At 44.4% G+C, this 16,337-nt stretch overlaps 1 protein-coding gene across 1 annotated transcript in view; it reads left to right on the plus strand.

Moving 5' to 3' along the window:
- Positions 1 to 6: 6 nt before the first annotated feature.
- Positions 7 to 16,337, plus strand: part of Pskh1 (protein serine kinase H1) — a 29,735-nt gene continuing 13,404 nt past the window's right edge. Inside the window, exons 1-2 of the mRNA XM_010612279.2 lie at positions 7 to 29; positions 10,179 to 11,205. Of these exons, the coding sequence (XP_010610581.1) occupies positions 10,249 to 11,205 (957 nt within the window). The 5' untranslated portion in view covers positions 7 to 29; positions 10,179 to 10,248. The remainder of the gene's footprint in view (positions 30 to 10,178; positions 11,206 to 16,337) is intronic.

Raw genomic sequence — 16,337 nt, forward strand, 5'->3', positions numbered from 1 at the left:
GGCGCCGAAGAGCCCGCCGCCCGCGCGAGGTGAGGCGATCTGTCTCAGGGCGGTGGCTGGTGGCCGGCGGGCGGAAGGGGCTAACGAGTTGCAGTCGCGGTCGTTTCCGGGAGCACAGGGGCCTGCTTCTACGCAGCCAGTAGCCCTCGGCCCGTAAGGACTGGGGACTGCAGAACCAGAGAGCAGGTCTGGCGATGGCTCCTCGGGGTCCCCGGTGCCCAAGACTGGCTTAGCCTTGAAAAAGGATGACAAGCTGGAAATCCCGTCTCTAACGGGCCTGATGGAAGTGGTCAGCTGTTGTGCCTGCAGTTTAGCCGTTCAGCGACCAGCGCGTGTCAGCCCGACCTAACCTGGTGACGATCTTTGCCTGTTTTTGTCCAGCGCCTACTGCACACCCTTCCTTTGCAGCTGAACACCAGAGTCTGATGGGGCAACTGATTGCTTCCTTATACTGGGTGCTGGACTAAAACAGGCCTGGGTCCAGCATAGTCGCCTTCCTGCAAACCTGTCATTCTTGCAAGGGGAAGCCTAGCCCACACGTTGTTCTTCAGAGAAGTTATTGATCTTTTAATTCCCACTTGCAAATCGAAATAACCCCTTCATTACTTCTTTTAAAAGCCTAACTCTACAGTCGACACCTGGGCACTTCCCCTCCCCCCATACTGGGGATTGAACCAGGGCCTACACACTGAGCTACACCCCCAACTCTTTATTTTTGAATTTTGAGACAGGGTCTCCCTGAGTCTCCCAGTTTAGGCTCAAAATTTATTTATTTATTTTTGGTACCGGGTATCGAACTCGGGACCTTGTGCTTTCGAGGCAGGTGGCGGCACCACTGAGCCAAATCCTCAGCCTAGGCTCAAACTTTAGATCCTTCCTCAGCCTCTCAGAATCTTGGGATTACAGGCACGTGGCACCGCACTCGGCTAACACGTGGGCACTTTTGTACTCCCATCACATAGTTTGTGGTAGGAGTGTGAGTCTCTTGTTTGTGGTTTCATTCCCTTGTGCTTTAGATATGTTTGTAATACTCTTACACTCTGCCTCCATGGAAAACGTGCATGTGTCCTTTAAAGTCCACCTAAGATATCATTTCTTTGAAAAAACCTCCCTTGATTAACATATAAACATTGACTCCCCCGTGCACCACGCTACTGCTTGAGTATATCATGTTATCTCACGTGACGATTTTACTTCTACATCTGTCTGGCTTTGTACTTGGAGTAAAGTAGGCACTCAAGGCTGTCATGGCTTTCCTTATGATAGCCTGTCTGCTTTCTCCAGGGTGTTCTTTTATCTTGCTTTTCCCCCTTTTACTCAGCCCCAGCTCCTTCTGCAGAGCCAGTCACCACCGCACCCTCTTCACTTTTACTTTCTGGAAAAAAACTTTGTTACTGTTTTTTTTTAAAGTAGGGGCTCTAGTAGCTGTAGCATTTACCAAATCTATTGGAATATATTACCTATGTATGAATGGATGCAGATTCAGCTATAATAATGGGCACTTGTCAGGGCTAAGCACTGGGATAACCACGGCAAACACCTGTGTGTAGGTACTGCGGCCTCTACCTGATGGTCTAAAAAAACCTATTCAAGTAACTTTTCAAGGTATAGACTTGAAGAGTTTCTAAGATTTTTTTCTTTTTTATGTTCTTTTTATTTTTCATTCTTTTTTTTTCATTATATAGATTAATAGGTTTCATTTTGGCGTATTTGTACTTTGCTCCTTCTCATCCATCTTCTGTCCTATTTTTTCTTTTCTTTTTCCTTCCCCTCTTCTCTCCCCCCTTCCTGCTCCTCCCCTTCCTCTCATGTATTTTGTTCTGGAGTTTGAACCCAGAACCCTGTGCTCTGCCCTTGCTTTCTAAGATTTTGATTCAGAAGATCTGGAATAGAAATCTGCATTTTTTTTTTTTTTTTAGACAGGGTCTCACTGTTAGTTCAGGCTGGCCTCACTCAGCCTCCCAGTTGCTGCCACCATGCCTGGCATGAAATCTGCATTTTGAATGAAAACTAAAACCCAAACCAAGTGACTATATTTTCTTTCCTGGTTGAAGATCTGCCTCAGTGCTGTAGGAAACTGTTGTCCCTTTTTTTCCATTGGGAAGGGGTGTACCTTTTGGACTCCAGTTGTGGTCTCATTCCCTATACCTTGGAACAGAGTACATTTTATTGGTTAGAAGCATGAGCTTTAGGGCCGGGGATTTAGCTCAGTGGTTCTGCTGTCTGTTTCGCAAATACAAGGACCTGAGTTTGATTCCTGGTACCAAAAAAAAAAAAAAAAAAGAAGTGTGAGCTTTAAAATCAGAAAGGCCTAGACTTAGTTTCTGGCTTTTCTGAGATTTTTTAATAGCAAAATATTTATTGGTACATTTTAGACATACATAATAATAACATTCATCATATCTTTTCTGAGATCCTGAGGCTCTTTGAGTTCTAATTCTTTTTTTTTCAAGACAGGGACTCACTGTGTCCCTCAGGCTGACCTTGAACTTACGTAGCTCAGGCTGGCTTCATATGGCCATCTCCTGCCTTAGACTCATGAGTGCTAGGATTACAGGCATGCACCAGCATGCCTGGCTGATTTCCTTCTAAAATAGAAATACGTAATCCTGCCTACTTCATGGGGATAGAGTGTATATAAGATGCTTAGCAAAGTTGAGACTCTGTAAATGGAAGTTTGACTATTCTTCCCATAGTGTCCCTTGTCAAAAGAAAATCTTATTTTCGTGGTGTTGGGGATTTAACCCAGGTCCCTGCACATGCTAGGCAAATGTGTGTTGCCACTGAGCTGCATTCTTAGTCACAGAAAAATCTCATCTTTTGTGTGTGTGTGTGTGTGTGTGGTACTGGGGATTGAACCCACCTACCTCTCCAGTTTTTTATTTTTTAGTTTGAGATGATCTCAATAAGTTTGAGGTTTTGATTCCCCTGTCTCAGCATCTCAAGAGTGCCATAGTGCTTGGCTCGTTTTTTATTTTTTGAAACAGGGTCTTGCTATATAGCCTGGTCTGGCCTTTTTTGAACTTTTGGTCCTCCTGCTTTAGGCTCTCAAGTGTTGGAATTATAGGCACGTGTCACAATACTTCGTAAAATCTCATCTTAATAAGTTTTGATTTTTAGACTGAACTTCAAGTAGGAAGCTGCCTTGTGTTATGTGATTTCTTCAGGGTCTTGTTATCAGAGGAAGATCTGACTATACTACGCTTGCTTGTCATCAAGATAAACACAGCTATTCTCCTATAAGAGAATTGGAATGCTAACTCACTAGAAGGTGGGATTGTTGAATAATTGTCTTATCTAGGTCTATTTGCAATTCTGTACTTAAATTGTATAAATGAGCTAGAGAAAGTGCAGCCTTCAGGAAAGTTATTACAGTGACCTTCCCGGTTGTAGTGCCTAGAATCTGAAATAGATGCTGGCATTCTCTGTCAGTCACAGGTTCTTAGTGAAGTGAGTGGGACTTTAGTTTGGCCTTCCCTTTTCTTTTGTAAGTATAAGCATGTTATATGTGCAACTTTGATCCTCTTCACAGATTCATAGCTATATGCTGATGTGAATATGCTATAGGTATGCTAAAGTATTAACCCATTAAACTTCAGGATAGTTGAGACAGCTGTTTCTGTTGATATAGGGTCTTATCCATTCTCTGTGTATGTCTTGGCATGTGGAGAAAATTTGAGAATTACAGCTGTAGAAGAAGGTAAGCAGTTCTGCTTATTGAGAGCTGGAGAGTGACTTAATTTATTTGAACTCCTTTTCCTTGCAGCTATCTCTTAGTAAGTATTAGGCTGGATTGTGTTGACTAGGTCATCACTAATTCTTGGTAATGCCCTCTATTGTCATGTTTGATGTGAGACTAAGGTAGAAAAGTGGATTTTCATTTTCTGGGAGAAAATTTATCTAGAGAGAGCCTTTACTAGATTTGAAGTGCCCTTTGAAGGTTGTTTTTTCTTTCTTTTCTTTGTGCTGAGGAATCAACCCAGGGCCCGGTGCTTCCTAGATAGCCACTCTTTCCACTGAGCTAAATTCCCAACCTTGGATAATTGGGGTGTTTCCAGTTTTTCATTTAAAAATTTTCCTTTTTATTTATTTTGCTGTTCTGGGGATTGAACCCAGTGCTTCACACATGCAAGATAAGTGTTTTATCACCGAGCTATAATTCCAGCCCCCAGTTTTTGTTTTTTTTTTAAGACAGTGTCTGAGTATGTAGTTCAGGCTTGTCTTGAACTCACTATGTAGCCCAGGCTGGGTTCAAACTGGCTGTGATCCTCTTGCCTCAGCCTTCTAAGGGCTGGGATTATAGGTGTGCGCCATGATGCCCAGCTTCAAATCCCCTCCTACCAGAGATCAAACTCAGGACCTTGTGCTTGTAGGGCTGGCATGGCAGCCCTCAGCTAAATCCCCAGATCTCAAATTTTTTTATTAGAACATGTTTGCAGTACATAAAAATTATATTAATTGGATGGGATTTGTACATGTACATAGTACATTTTAATTATTTTTTATTCTCTCTTCTCCCTCTAGCCTCATAAGATTTCGTGACAGGGTCTTTGTAGTCCAGACTGGCCTTGAATTTGTAGTGATCCTCCTGTCTCAGCCTCCCAAATGCTAGGATTATAGGTGTGCACCACCACACCCAGCTATGTCATGAGTTTCTTTGTATACTTTCTTTATACCTATATAACTTTGTGTACTTACGGAAGTGTTTTTTATTATTTGAATTTTTTTTTTTTTTTTTGGGTACTGGGGATCGAACTCAGGACCTTGCGCTTGTGAGGCAGATGGCGGCACCACTGAGCTAAATCTCCAGCCCATATTTGAATTTTTTTTCAGTATCAGGATTGAACTCAGGACCTTGTGCTTGCCAGGCAGGCCTGGCACTGCTGAGCTACATCCCTAGCTCAGTATTTGTAGAGGTGGAGTTGCTGGGTCAGTTTTTTTGTTATAGAAGAAATATGGCAAATGCACTAACCCCCACACTCAAGAATCTGGAGTAAGAGGAATGTGAGTTTGAGGCCAGCCTGGACTACATAGCAAGGCCCTGTCTCATAAGACTAAACAAAGGAAAAAAAAAGAATCATATAGTTCTGCCTAAAGTATACAGAGAACCTTGTTAAGGGGATTTTGTCTATAGTGAAAGGATTTTTTTTTTGGCCTGTATTTCTTCTTATAAGTATGATAGTTGGAAGTACCACTTAGCAATTATTTATTTCTGGGAATACTGAGAGATTTCTGCCTACTTGATTTTTGGCAGACAGTCTTCTAAAACATAGAAGCAAAATAGAGATACTTGTAGGCCAAAGGTTGTAAAGCTTTTCTGTGGAGAAAAATCTTGCGTGCTGGTGTTGGAGAGGGATATGTGCCTATGGTTTATTCCTGGGAGACATTCACAAATTTGGCCTCTGTGGCCAGGAAATTGCTTCTGAGTCCCTGGCTTTTCTTAGAAGTGGAGTTAGGTCTGGAAGCTTGTGGACAAATTTACTTTGGAGTTGAGATAGTCTGTAATACCCAAACAGGCTTCATTCATTTTTGAGGACATTTTTAATGGGTGCCTAGAGAAGAGCTTTTCTTTAACCACTGATCTGCACTCTTCTTGGCCCTTGAAAATTTCTGAGGTTCTGGAGTTATTGCCTCATAGTAAATAGAAATCAAAGAGCAGACCACATTTTATTAATTGTTGACAACAGTGAATGTGTACCATGAGCTCAGCACTTTGCTAGGTACCAAAGGTATTTTTTTTTCCTGAGTTTATTGGTATTTTTTAAGTATCAAGGGTGTTCTTAAAACCCGAGAAGTGGCCCCTTTTTCAAGGGGTTGACCACTGTAGAAATTAAAGGCAGTCTAGGGTAGAGTAGTGAGCAGCAGACCCAGATCATAGTTGGAATTGAGATTTCTGAAGACTCTTCAGAGAAGGTGCTTTGTAGAGTTGTGTTGATGTACCTGCTCAGTGGGGTAGGGAAGGGGAGGCCGTAGCTTTGTTGGCCCTAGGCACTTCTGATGTGTCTTTCCTGTGTGATGAAAGGAGCCCTGGATAGGAAACCAGGAGTCTTGGGACCATGTGTTGCTGCCACTGTCTAGTGGCTTTGAAGAAGTCTCCCTGCCTCATTTGGCCTGCTGTTTCTGTAGAGGGCCTGTGAGGACAGTAGTGCTGAATGCTCACCCCTACTGGCACTGTCCAGTATGCTTACATTCCTGAGGAGTGCTTCACATCAGCCTGTTAAGTTGAAGGTGTGAAGCAGACTATAGATTCGGATGCTACCACACCTGGTGACTTTTTACAACTGGCATACTGTGACCTCCTAGGAGCTATGGACTAGGAGGTCTCTAATCCTGCCCCACCCAACACTCAACCTAGTGACTGTGCTGGGGCATATACAAGAGCGTTGGAAGCAGGAAAAGGCTCTGTCTTGTTTCCCATGAATTGTACCAGTCACTACTCTTGATGCGATGTCTGTATTTTCACCCAACCTATGTGGGAAAAGAAGTTACCAGAGATGAGTAGTGTCGAACAGCTGTGATCACCTGGAGGCTATTGTTCCCCCACTTCAGAGCTAGCACCTTTTCTCTGCTTTCAGTCTCTGTGGTTGGGTTGGGAGAGTATCAGCAGTAATCCACTTTTGAAGTGTTTCTAATTGGAATGAATGTAGCTCTCTTACTGCTAATTTTAGGTCACAGTATAGGCTTTGTTCAAATTGAAAAATCAGGCCTTTTCTTTTGTAAACCTTAGTTTTTTTCTCATCAGGATCAGACTAGGTCTGCACATTTCAACCAAAAAAGCCAATATTTTTTTTTGTTGTTGTTGTTGTTGTTTTGAGACAGGGTCTCACTATGTAGTTGAGACTGACCTGGAACTTACTATGTAGCCCAGGCTGGTCTCGAACTCACAGTGATCCTCCTGCCTCAGCCTCCCAAGTGCTGGGATTACAGGCATGCGCCACCACGCCCGGCAAAAAAGCCAATATGTGTGCCTGAAGATATATTTATTTGTTAGTCTAGAGTCCTGCTTCCTCCCTAGGAAGAAATGACATCTGAGAGTGGCTGTGCTGAGTCACGCATGCAGTTTGTTTTCCCTGTCAGTGGTGGTCAGTGTTGCTTATCTAGTGGCCTTGGGGTCAGCGGCCAGGGACCCTGTGTTCTGCCTCAAGATACTGGCTGAAGAGGAACCCTTTACTATGTTGAGGTCTTGTCTTTTCCTGAAGGAAGAGACATGTCTGCAAAGTTCCAAAGTCCATAGTTCTAATCTTTGGCCTCTGAAAAGACACCTCTTTTCTAAATGCCTTTGTTTAAACTTTATTTCTTAATTTTCCATGTGAATCCACTTTGGGTAAGAACTGTAGCAGATCCTAAAGAGCTTGTGTTGGTGGAGGAATTGTTTCCATTTGTGTGAAGAAAGGTAACATTTTCTTATGTTGGGAATTGTATTCACACACTGATTTAAAAACCTGTGGCTCCAAATGTCTCTTTTTGATGGATTTGAAGGTCTTACATACGCTTCAGCAATGGACTTGTTCGTTTACAGAGTTGGCCTCTTTGAGCAGTCAGTCACAAAGTTCCCAATACTGACCACCTCTTTTCAGATGTTAAATTTTAACATCCAGTGACCCAGAGAAAAGTGGCACAAGGATGTACTTGCATGTACTGTGACATATCTAACACTAAACTCTTCCCGTTACTTTTCAGACTGTGTCTTGCTGCATTACTGATCCTTTACCCAAGCACTAAGGGAGTGCTTATTTCCCTTATTTTCAGCCTCTGACCTCTGTCTGTTGTGCATTGACATCTCTAAGTTCCACTTCATTCTCTGGGGCACCACATTTCACTGGCCTTTTCAGTCTACTTTGGCCAGTCTCACCCTTCTCTCTAAACTTGCATTAGATTGCCTTTGTTTCTGTATGAGGCCTTCCAGAGCACTCAGTCATTTCCCAAGAAGTCCCTGGTCTTCACCAGGATTTGTACTGCCTTCCTTAATTGTTTCTGCTGACTTTCCAAAAACTTCAGTCCGTAGTCCTGGCTTTGCACCACTGTGTTGCCCGTCCCCATGCATATGCTGAGCTTCTGGGCCTTGGAGTGTACTGTTCTCTCTACCTGAATCACTACTCCCGCCTCTGCTTATCTGACTCATTCTTGATCAGAATTCAGTGTGGGAATGACCTCCTTTTAGAAACCTTCCCTAACCCAGTGTCATTCTATTTTCTATTTTACTTTATTTTATTTTTTATATTGGGGGCCAAACTCGAGACTTACGCTTGCGAGGCAGGTGACAGAACCACTGAGGCCTGGCCCCAGTGTCATTTTATATGGATGTAACTCTTGTTTCTTGAATTTAACACCTTGGTCTATTGAAATTACCTGTGTTTTTTTTTTTTTTCCTCTTTTGGAGGGGGTGATGATGCCAAGAATTGAATTCAAGGCTTCATGCATGTTTTTTTAATTTTAATTTTAATTTTTTATGGTACTGGGGATCGAACTCGGGCCCTTGCACTTATGAGGCAGAACTACTGAGCCAAATCCCCAGCCCATTCATGCATGTTTAGCAAGTGTTCTACCACTAAGTCACACTTCTAGCCCAAATTATCTGCTTTTGTGCTTTCACTTAGACTATAAGCTTATTGACTTTTTTTTGGTGGTGGTGGGGTGGTGGTGGTACTGGGGATTGAATCCAGTACCTTTGCGTTGACTACATCTCCAGCTGTTTTTTTGTTTTTATTTTGAGATAGGTGTTTTTTTTTTTTTTTTTTGGTATTTTGAGACAGGCTGTATAGTTCATGCTGGCCTTGAACTCACTATGTAGTCCAAGTTGGCCTTGACTGGCAGCAATACTCCTGCTTCAGCCTTTTGAGTGCTGGGATTACAGGTGTGTGCCACCACAACTGGCTGTGAAACAGAATCTTGAGAAGTCATTAAGTTGTCCAGGCTGAGCTTGAACTTGTAGTCCTTTTGCCTCAGCCTCCCAGAATGGTGGGATTACAGTGCTGTACAACCACACTTGGCTGTGTGTGTGTGTGTGTGTGTGTGTGTGTGTGTGTGTTAAAATATAAACTACATTAAATCATGTCTTACTCCTATATTCTTGTCACTTAATAGATTTTGAATAAATGTTTGATCTGATCATTTCATTCTCAGTTCTGTATGTTATAATTAGTAGGAAATTCTCAGCTCTCTTTATCCTATGGGGCCCTCAGATAGACTTAGAGATGGCAGTCCAGGTAGAAAGTCAGTAACCTCTAGAAAGCAGTAACTTCAGCACCTCATCCTACCCACCCTTCCAAGTGTTAATAGCCAAATGTCTCTGTCTGGGAAATAAATGGGGAGAGTTCCTGGATCCTCACGCCAAGGAAGCAGAGTGACCTGATCTATAGCCTGTGTTCAATTGAGCTAGAAGTGCTGGTGTTTTCCTCTGATGCCTTTCAATGAAGTCTAGGCTAGTTTTGTAGCTACCTGGTGGTAGTGTGCTGAGACTTGTGGTCCTAAGTTCACTGGGATAAATTTTAGCTAACTCTGGCCCTTGCATAGGATTGCAGCTGCTGGTGACCTAGGGAATGGAGAGAGCCCTGAACAGGCTGTTCAACACTCATGGAGAGTTATGCATGAGCAAAGCAGTTGAAACTATCTGGGAAAGAGTGAGGTGAAGGCAGAGAGCAGGGTAATGGTTTGATGTATGTTGCACGGGGGACCAACCCCTGCAAGAGGACTGGGAAAGTTCTCCAAGAGGGAGGCCTGGAGAAGCAGCTTTCTGGGACCTGATGAATGATGCTGTTGGAGGAGGCCTCCAATACCCCACGCTCCCATTTCAGAAAAGATGAGTCAGAATAATAATAAGGGTGATTTTTAACATTTATGAAATAGGAGACTTCAGCTAGGAGAAGGGACCCAGGCAGAGGAGAGAAAGGTGGAGGTAACAACTGAGCCTGGTACATGTTCCACCTCTCTGTCAGGTTGGACAAGTACTATGAGACTGAGACCCAGGGATATATAAGCCATGGCTGTAAAGCTCAGACCCAGGTGTCATCTACACCCTCCATTGAGCCTGGACTCAGTGCTTAGGGGCTAAAGTCATCTTTCTAGGGAACCATATTAGGGCCAGGTGTTGTCTTAAATGGACTTAGTCTGGAGGGTGGGGAGAGATGGCTTCTCAGGATTCCTCAGTTATGCTGACTTTCCCTCTTCTGTCTGGATAGGTGTAGATGTGGCACTGCCTGCAGAGCAGGTCCTGCCAGCTTCACTGGAGAGGATGCCCCCCTGTCCGTGATGGGCTGTGGGACAAGCAAGGTCCTTCCTGAGCCACCCAAGGATGTCCAGCTGGATCTGGTCAAGAAGGTGGAACCCTTCAGTGGCACTAAGAACGATGTGTACAAGCACTTCATCACAGAGGTGGACAGTGTTAGCCCTCTCAAGGCTGCGTTTCCAGCTGCTAGTCAATATTCACCCCTTGGCACTGGTGTCCCTGCTACTGGCCACACAGAGCCTCCTTCAGAACCACCACGAAGGGCCAGGGTGGCAAAATACAGGGCCAAGTTTGACCCACGTGTGACAGCTAAGTATGACATCAAGGCTCTGATTGGTCGAGGCAGCTTTAGCCGAGTGGTACGAGTGGAACACCGGGCAACCCGCCAGCCATATGCCATCAAGATGATTGAAACCAAGTATCGAGAGGGACGGGAGGTGTGTGAGTCTGAGCTTCGTGTGCTGCGCCGGGTACGCCATGCCAACATCATCCAGCTGGTGGAAGTGTTTGAAACCCAGGAGCGTGTATACATGGTGATGGAGCTAGCTACTGGTGGTGAGCTCTTCGACCGCATCATTGCTAAGGGTTCCTTCACTGAGCGTGATGCCACAAGGGTGCTGCAGATGGTGCTGGATGGTGTCCGGTATCTGCATGCACTAGGTATTACACACCGTGACCTCAAGCCTGAGAATCTGCTCTACTACCACCCAGGCACTGACTCTAAGATCATCATCACTGACTTTGGCTTGGCCAGCGCCCGGAAGAAGGGTGATGACTGCCTCATGAAGACTACCTGTGGCACACCTGAGTACATTGCTCCTGAGGTCCTGGTCCGCAAGCCCTACACCAACTCTGTGGACATGTGGGCGCTGGGTGTCATTGCCTACATCTTGCTCAGTGGTACCATGCCCTTTGAGGATGACAACCGCACCCGGCTGTACCGGCAGATCCTCAGGGGCAAGTACAGTTACTTGGGGGAGGTAAGTCTACTTTGCCACTGCCCCAGGGATGTTGGGGAGGTAGGGTATATAACCAACAGCTCTCAGATGGATATGCTCTGAGAGCTAGGTGAGTGATATAAAAGTGACAAAGAGAAGGGTGAGGGATTTAGCTCAGTGACACTGTGCCTGTGTCACAAGTGCAAGGTCATGCGTTTGATCACCAGTACCAAAAAAGAGGTGGGGCTGGGGATTTAGCTGCCACCTGCCTGGCAAGCGCAAGGGCCCAAGTTCCATCCCTGGTACCAAAAAAAAAAAGACAGACTAACAGTGTCTTAGTTTGGGTTCTCTTGAAAGTGAGCCCTGAGACAAGGACTTGGAAGCAGATAATTTATGTTGGCAGTGATTCTAGTAACAGCAAGAAAAGGATTGGGGAAAGTGAAGCAGGAAAAGGAGAAAGCCAGGAACAGGTATTTGAAGTGGATTGCCCTTCTGGAACTCACTCCTTTTGGGCATCTTGTGAGTAATCACATGGCACATTCCTTAGAATTATTTTAACCAAAGGCCAGGGAACTGTGCTTTTTGTTTGTTTGTTTGTTTTTCAGCGCACTGACTCTCATAGGTTAAGAATTTCTTTGGGGACATTAAATGTCTGGTGCTGGGGGAATGTAGATCAGTTTAGGGTGCTTGCTTAGGATGCACAAGGCCCTGAGTTCAATCCCCAGTACTTGGAAAAAAAAAAATCTCTGATGTTTCTGAGCTATCCTGAATGCCAGTTAGTACCAGAAAAAATCCTTAGGCAGAGAATCAGGGAGCTGTAGTCCTTAGTGGTGGGAAGCTGTGACCAAGCATGGCAGCTGCAAGTGAGCTCAGAGGTGGGCTGAGGGGATATGGACAGGACCTTACCAGCATCTTCTCTATGGGCTTCTGGGTAAGCTAGAGTAAATATGCCTCATTTCAGGCAGCAGTTGCTTCTCTTCTGTGTAGTTTTACAAGGTGACAGTTGTTGGGAGCTGATCAGACTCCCTGAATACCTAAAGGGAGGACGATGGGGAATAAAAAAAAAAGAGACAGAGATAATACTTAATATACAAGGGGGGACCAGGAGGAATCTGCCTCTGGTGGATAGGCTCAAAGAACTCCAGGTGAACCTGCTTTTATTATTTAGCCAGACGTGTAGGGGAGAGGATAGTATACTATTCCAGGAACAGAGTGCAGTAAGGGTAGTACCATAGGGAACAAGTTTAGCATCTCAAAGGGAATGAGTTAAGGTCCTTCCCTATACCTGGATGTCTGCATTTTATTTTATTATTTGATTTTGTGTTTAATTATTTATTTTTTGATAGTGGGGATTGAACTTGGGTCCTTGCACTTGTGAGGCAGGCGGCAGCACCACTGAGCTAAATCCCCAGCCCAACCTGCATTTTATTTTATGGCAGTAGATTTTATCTTGCCTTAGGAGAGCTATGATTATGGCTTTCCCATGCAGCCAGAAGGTCTGCAGTCTTTTGCATACTTCTGTATTCCTGAGGCAAGTTAACATCAGTCTGGGGACTGCAGGGCCTGTTTCCTGGACCCTGTCAGTCTTTTTTTTTTTTTTTTTTTTTTCTTGGTGTCGAGGAGCGAACTCAGACCTTTGGACTTGCGAGGCAGGCACACGTTTTTCGAGACAGGGTCTCACTATGTAGTTGAGACTGACCTGGAACACACTACGTAGCCCAGGCTGGTCTCGAACTCACAGTGATCCTCCTGCCTCAGCCTCCTGAGTGCTGGGATTACAGGTGTGCGCCACCACATCTGGCTGCCCCTGTCAATCTATACATGTTATGGCTGGTCCCCAACAGACAGTGAGGATCCCATGTATCCACAGCCCCCATTCTACTTGAAAGAGAAGCCAGATACCTGATCTTAAGATGTTGGAATCTAGTTCACTTTTTTTTTAGTTCACATTTTTTTGAGACAGGGTCTTGCTGTGTAGTTCAGGCTGGCTTTGAATTCACGTTGATCCTCCTACCTCAGCCTACCATGTGTTGGGATTACAGGTGTGCACCACCATGCCTGACTATAGTTCACGTATTTAAGCAGCACTTTGTATGTCAAAATATGTTAAGCCATGGGCCAGATTCAGTTAGCAGGCCATCAGTTTGTATCTTTGGTCCTGCAAAAATCTGTCAGATGTCATCACTGATAGTTGTCAAAGGATATTGCAGAAAAAGTCATAGCTAGTTTGTCCTTAGAAAGGGCACTGACTGTGTAGGAAAGAAAGTTGACTGCAAGAAAGAGCAAGTACCATGAGCTGGCTGTGAAGAAAAGAATGTAGGACTATTTTACATGGGAGGTGAGCTGAGTTTTGCAAGATGACAGGACTCTGCTGAGGCAGTGCAGGCCCCCTTCCCTGAATGCTCCCTACAGAATATTCCCCTGTGCCTCTTGTGCAACCTACACAGAGGAAAGTCTCTGGGAGCAACTCCCTTCTGTTCAGCTTTCCTTCCAGGGGTTTGGGCCTGGCCCTCTCCCGCCCCCACCAGTTGGCTCAGAGCAGTGTTCCCTGCTGGAGTCACCCAGTAGCCTTACACCTCTGCCTTCAGCCATTGAGGTGTTGCATCACCTTCTCTGTCAGCTTCCAGATGTGTTTGTGGGTTTTAAAACTTCCCTTGTTTGGAATAGGAGGATCCCCAGGTCACACATCTCACAGCTCATGCAAGTCAGGGAGAGAAGTTTTTTCTCTGTAGGTCAGCTCTGTAGCAGGTATTGGGGAAGTTGTCTGTGTGCACCACTTTTAGGAGAGAGGTAGGTGGTATTGAGGCTGTTGGAGGCTGTTTACACCAGCAGCTGTGACCTGTGGGCTCTGAAGTGAGGTGGTCAACCTCATGGAATGCTCAGCCTACTATCACTTCCAGATTTTAAATGCACTGGAGATTCTACAGAAAATTTGGCTTTCACATATCTGCTGATCTGAGCAGTAAATGGGACCATACAGGTACTGAACTCTAGAGGATGGGGTGTGAGATGACTGTCTCCCAATACTTAATTATAAGCTAGAAGTGCCCAACTTGGGAGCACTCTGGTCTAATTAGATTTGATTCAAGGTTCAGTTAAGGTTTTAGGTTTGATTTCTCAGGGAAAGTGTGGGCTTTTGGTATTTATACAAGAGAATAGGAAGAGGCATGGGTAGTGGTTGAAGGAACAACTTGGAGATGAGTTGCTTGATGCTTAGAGTGGTCTCCTCTGTAGCACTGAGGAAATTCCCTGATGTTTTCTTGGTTCTCAAATAGGGATTGGCCATCAGGGTGGCACAATCCTGTAGGTATAGATTGACAATTAGAAGGGCCGGGGATTTAGCTCAGTGGTGCCACCACCTGCTTCACAAGTGCAAGGACCAGAGTTAGATCCCTGGCACCAAAAAAATAAAATAGACTGGCAATTAGAGCCTTGCCCAGTGTCCCAGGACAGCTGTAAAAGCTTGCTAGAGCACTACCACCAGGGACTTGAAGTTGGTGCTGCCTCTGCTTTGGAAGAGGCCAACTGGCTGTGAAGTGAGTAACTGGAAGGGGTGATTCTCTATCCCATTCCATTTGTACTCACCTTTATCCACATGTAGAAAAATAGAGAGAAACCAAGACTCTGCTGGGAAGAAGTATAAGCCAGTGCTTCTCACACTTTAATATCCATACAAATCCTTGGGATCTTGTTCAAATGCATGTTTTGACTCAGTAGGGCCTGGTGGGACTTCAGAGCCTACATTTTTGTCAAGCACCCAGATGATGTTGATGCTACTGGCCTGCAGACCACACTTTCAGGAGAGAATATTTAGACAGGTGCCATAAAAATGGGCTGGAGTGATCATAAATGGCTGTGGAGAAGGTGGGACATGGTTTTGGAGGATGGCCAAGAGTGAGGCTGGGCAAAAGGGTATGGCATACACAAAAGTATAGGGATGTAGCTGGGTGTTGTGATCCCTGCCTATAATCCCAGTAGTCTTGGGGGCTGAGGCAGGTTGATGGCAAGTTCAAGCTAGCCTGGGCAATTTAGTGATTTAGGAAGACTGTCTCAACATTGGCATAGGAGAAGACTTTATGCTCATATTCTCAGTATAGCACAGGAACTAGTAAGAATCAACAGCTGGGATCTCATCTTATTAAAAAGCTTTTGCACTGCAAGAGAAACCACCAACAGCCAGATGTGGGTGGTGCACTCCTGTAATCCCAGCACTCGGGAGGCTGAGGCAGGAGGATCGCTGTGAGTTTGAGACCAGCCTGGGCTACATAGTGAATTCCAGATCAGTCTCAACTACATAGTGAGATCCTGTCTCAAAAACCAAAAAAAAAAAAAAAAAAGAACCACCAAAAAAAACCAACCCCAAAACAAACAAACAAAAAAACAACCCACAGAACAAAAACAACAACAAAAAACCCCCAAAACAAAGAGACAGCCTATAATGTGGGAAATATTTTTTACCAGCTGTTCCTCAGACAAAGGTCTACTATCTAGAATATATAAAGAACTCAAAAAAATCAGATCCCCCAAATATAAAGACTCAATTCAAAAATAGGCATCTGAAATGAACAGAACTTTCTCAGACAAACAAGTAAAAGCAGCAAATAAATATATGAACAGATGTTCAACATCACTGCTTATTCAAGAGATGCAGATGAAAACAACACTGAGATTCCTCCTCACCCCAGAAAGAATGGCTGCTATCAAGAAATCAACCAATAACAAATGATGGCAGGGTTGTGGGGAGAAAGGAACCCTTTTCCATTGTTGGTTGGAGTGCAGACTGGTACAACCACTGTGGAAATCAATATGGAGATAACTAAAAAAACTAGGATTAGCGGTCCCATTTGACCCAGCTATTCCTCTGCTGGGTATCTTTCCAAAAGATTTTTTTTTCCACTACTTTTTTTTTTTTTTTTTTTTTTTTACTGGGGATAGAACTCAGGTCCTTGCACTTTTGACGCAGGTTGTGGAACCACTGAGCTAAATCCCCAGCCCTATCCAAAAGAATTAAAAGAATCATACCACAGTGATATATGTGTATCCTGTAATAGCTAAAACTTGGAAACAGCCCAATTGCCCATCAAGTGGAGACTGGATAAAGAAGATACGGTTTTTCTATAAAATGGAGTACTACTCAGCCATAAAGAATGTGAAATTAGAGACATTTATAGCTT

The sequence above is a fragment of the Fukomys damarensis genome, unplaced genomic scaffold (genome assembly GCF_012274545.1).
Source record: "Fukomys damarensis isolate Sample0158 unplaced genomic scaffold, DMR_v1.0_HiC HiC_scaffold_32, whole genome shotgun sequence".
Classification (NCBI taxonomy): domain Eukaryota; kingdom Metazoa; phylum Chordata; class Mammalia; order Rodentia; family Bathyergidae; genus Fukomys; species Fukomys damarensis.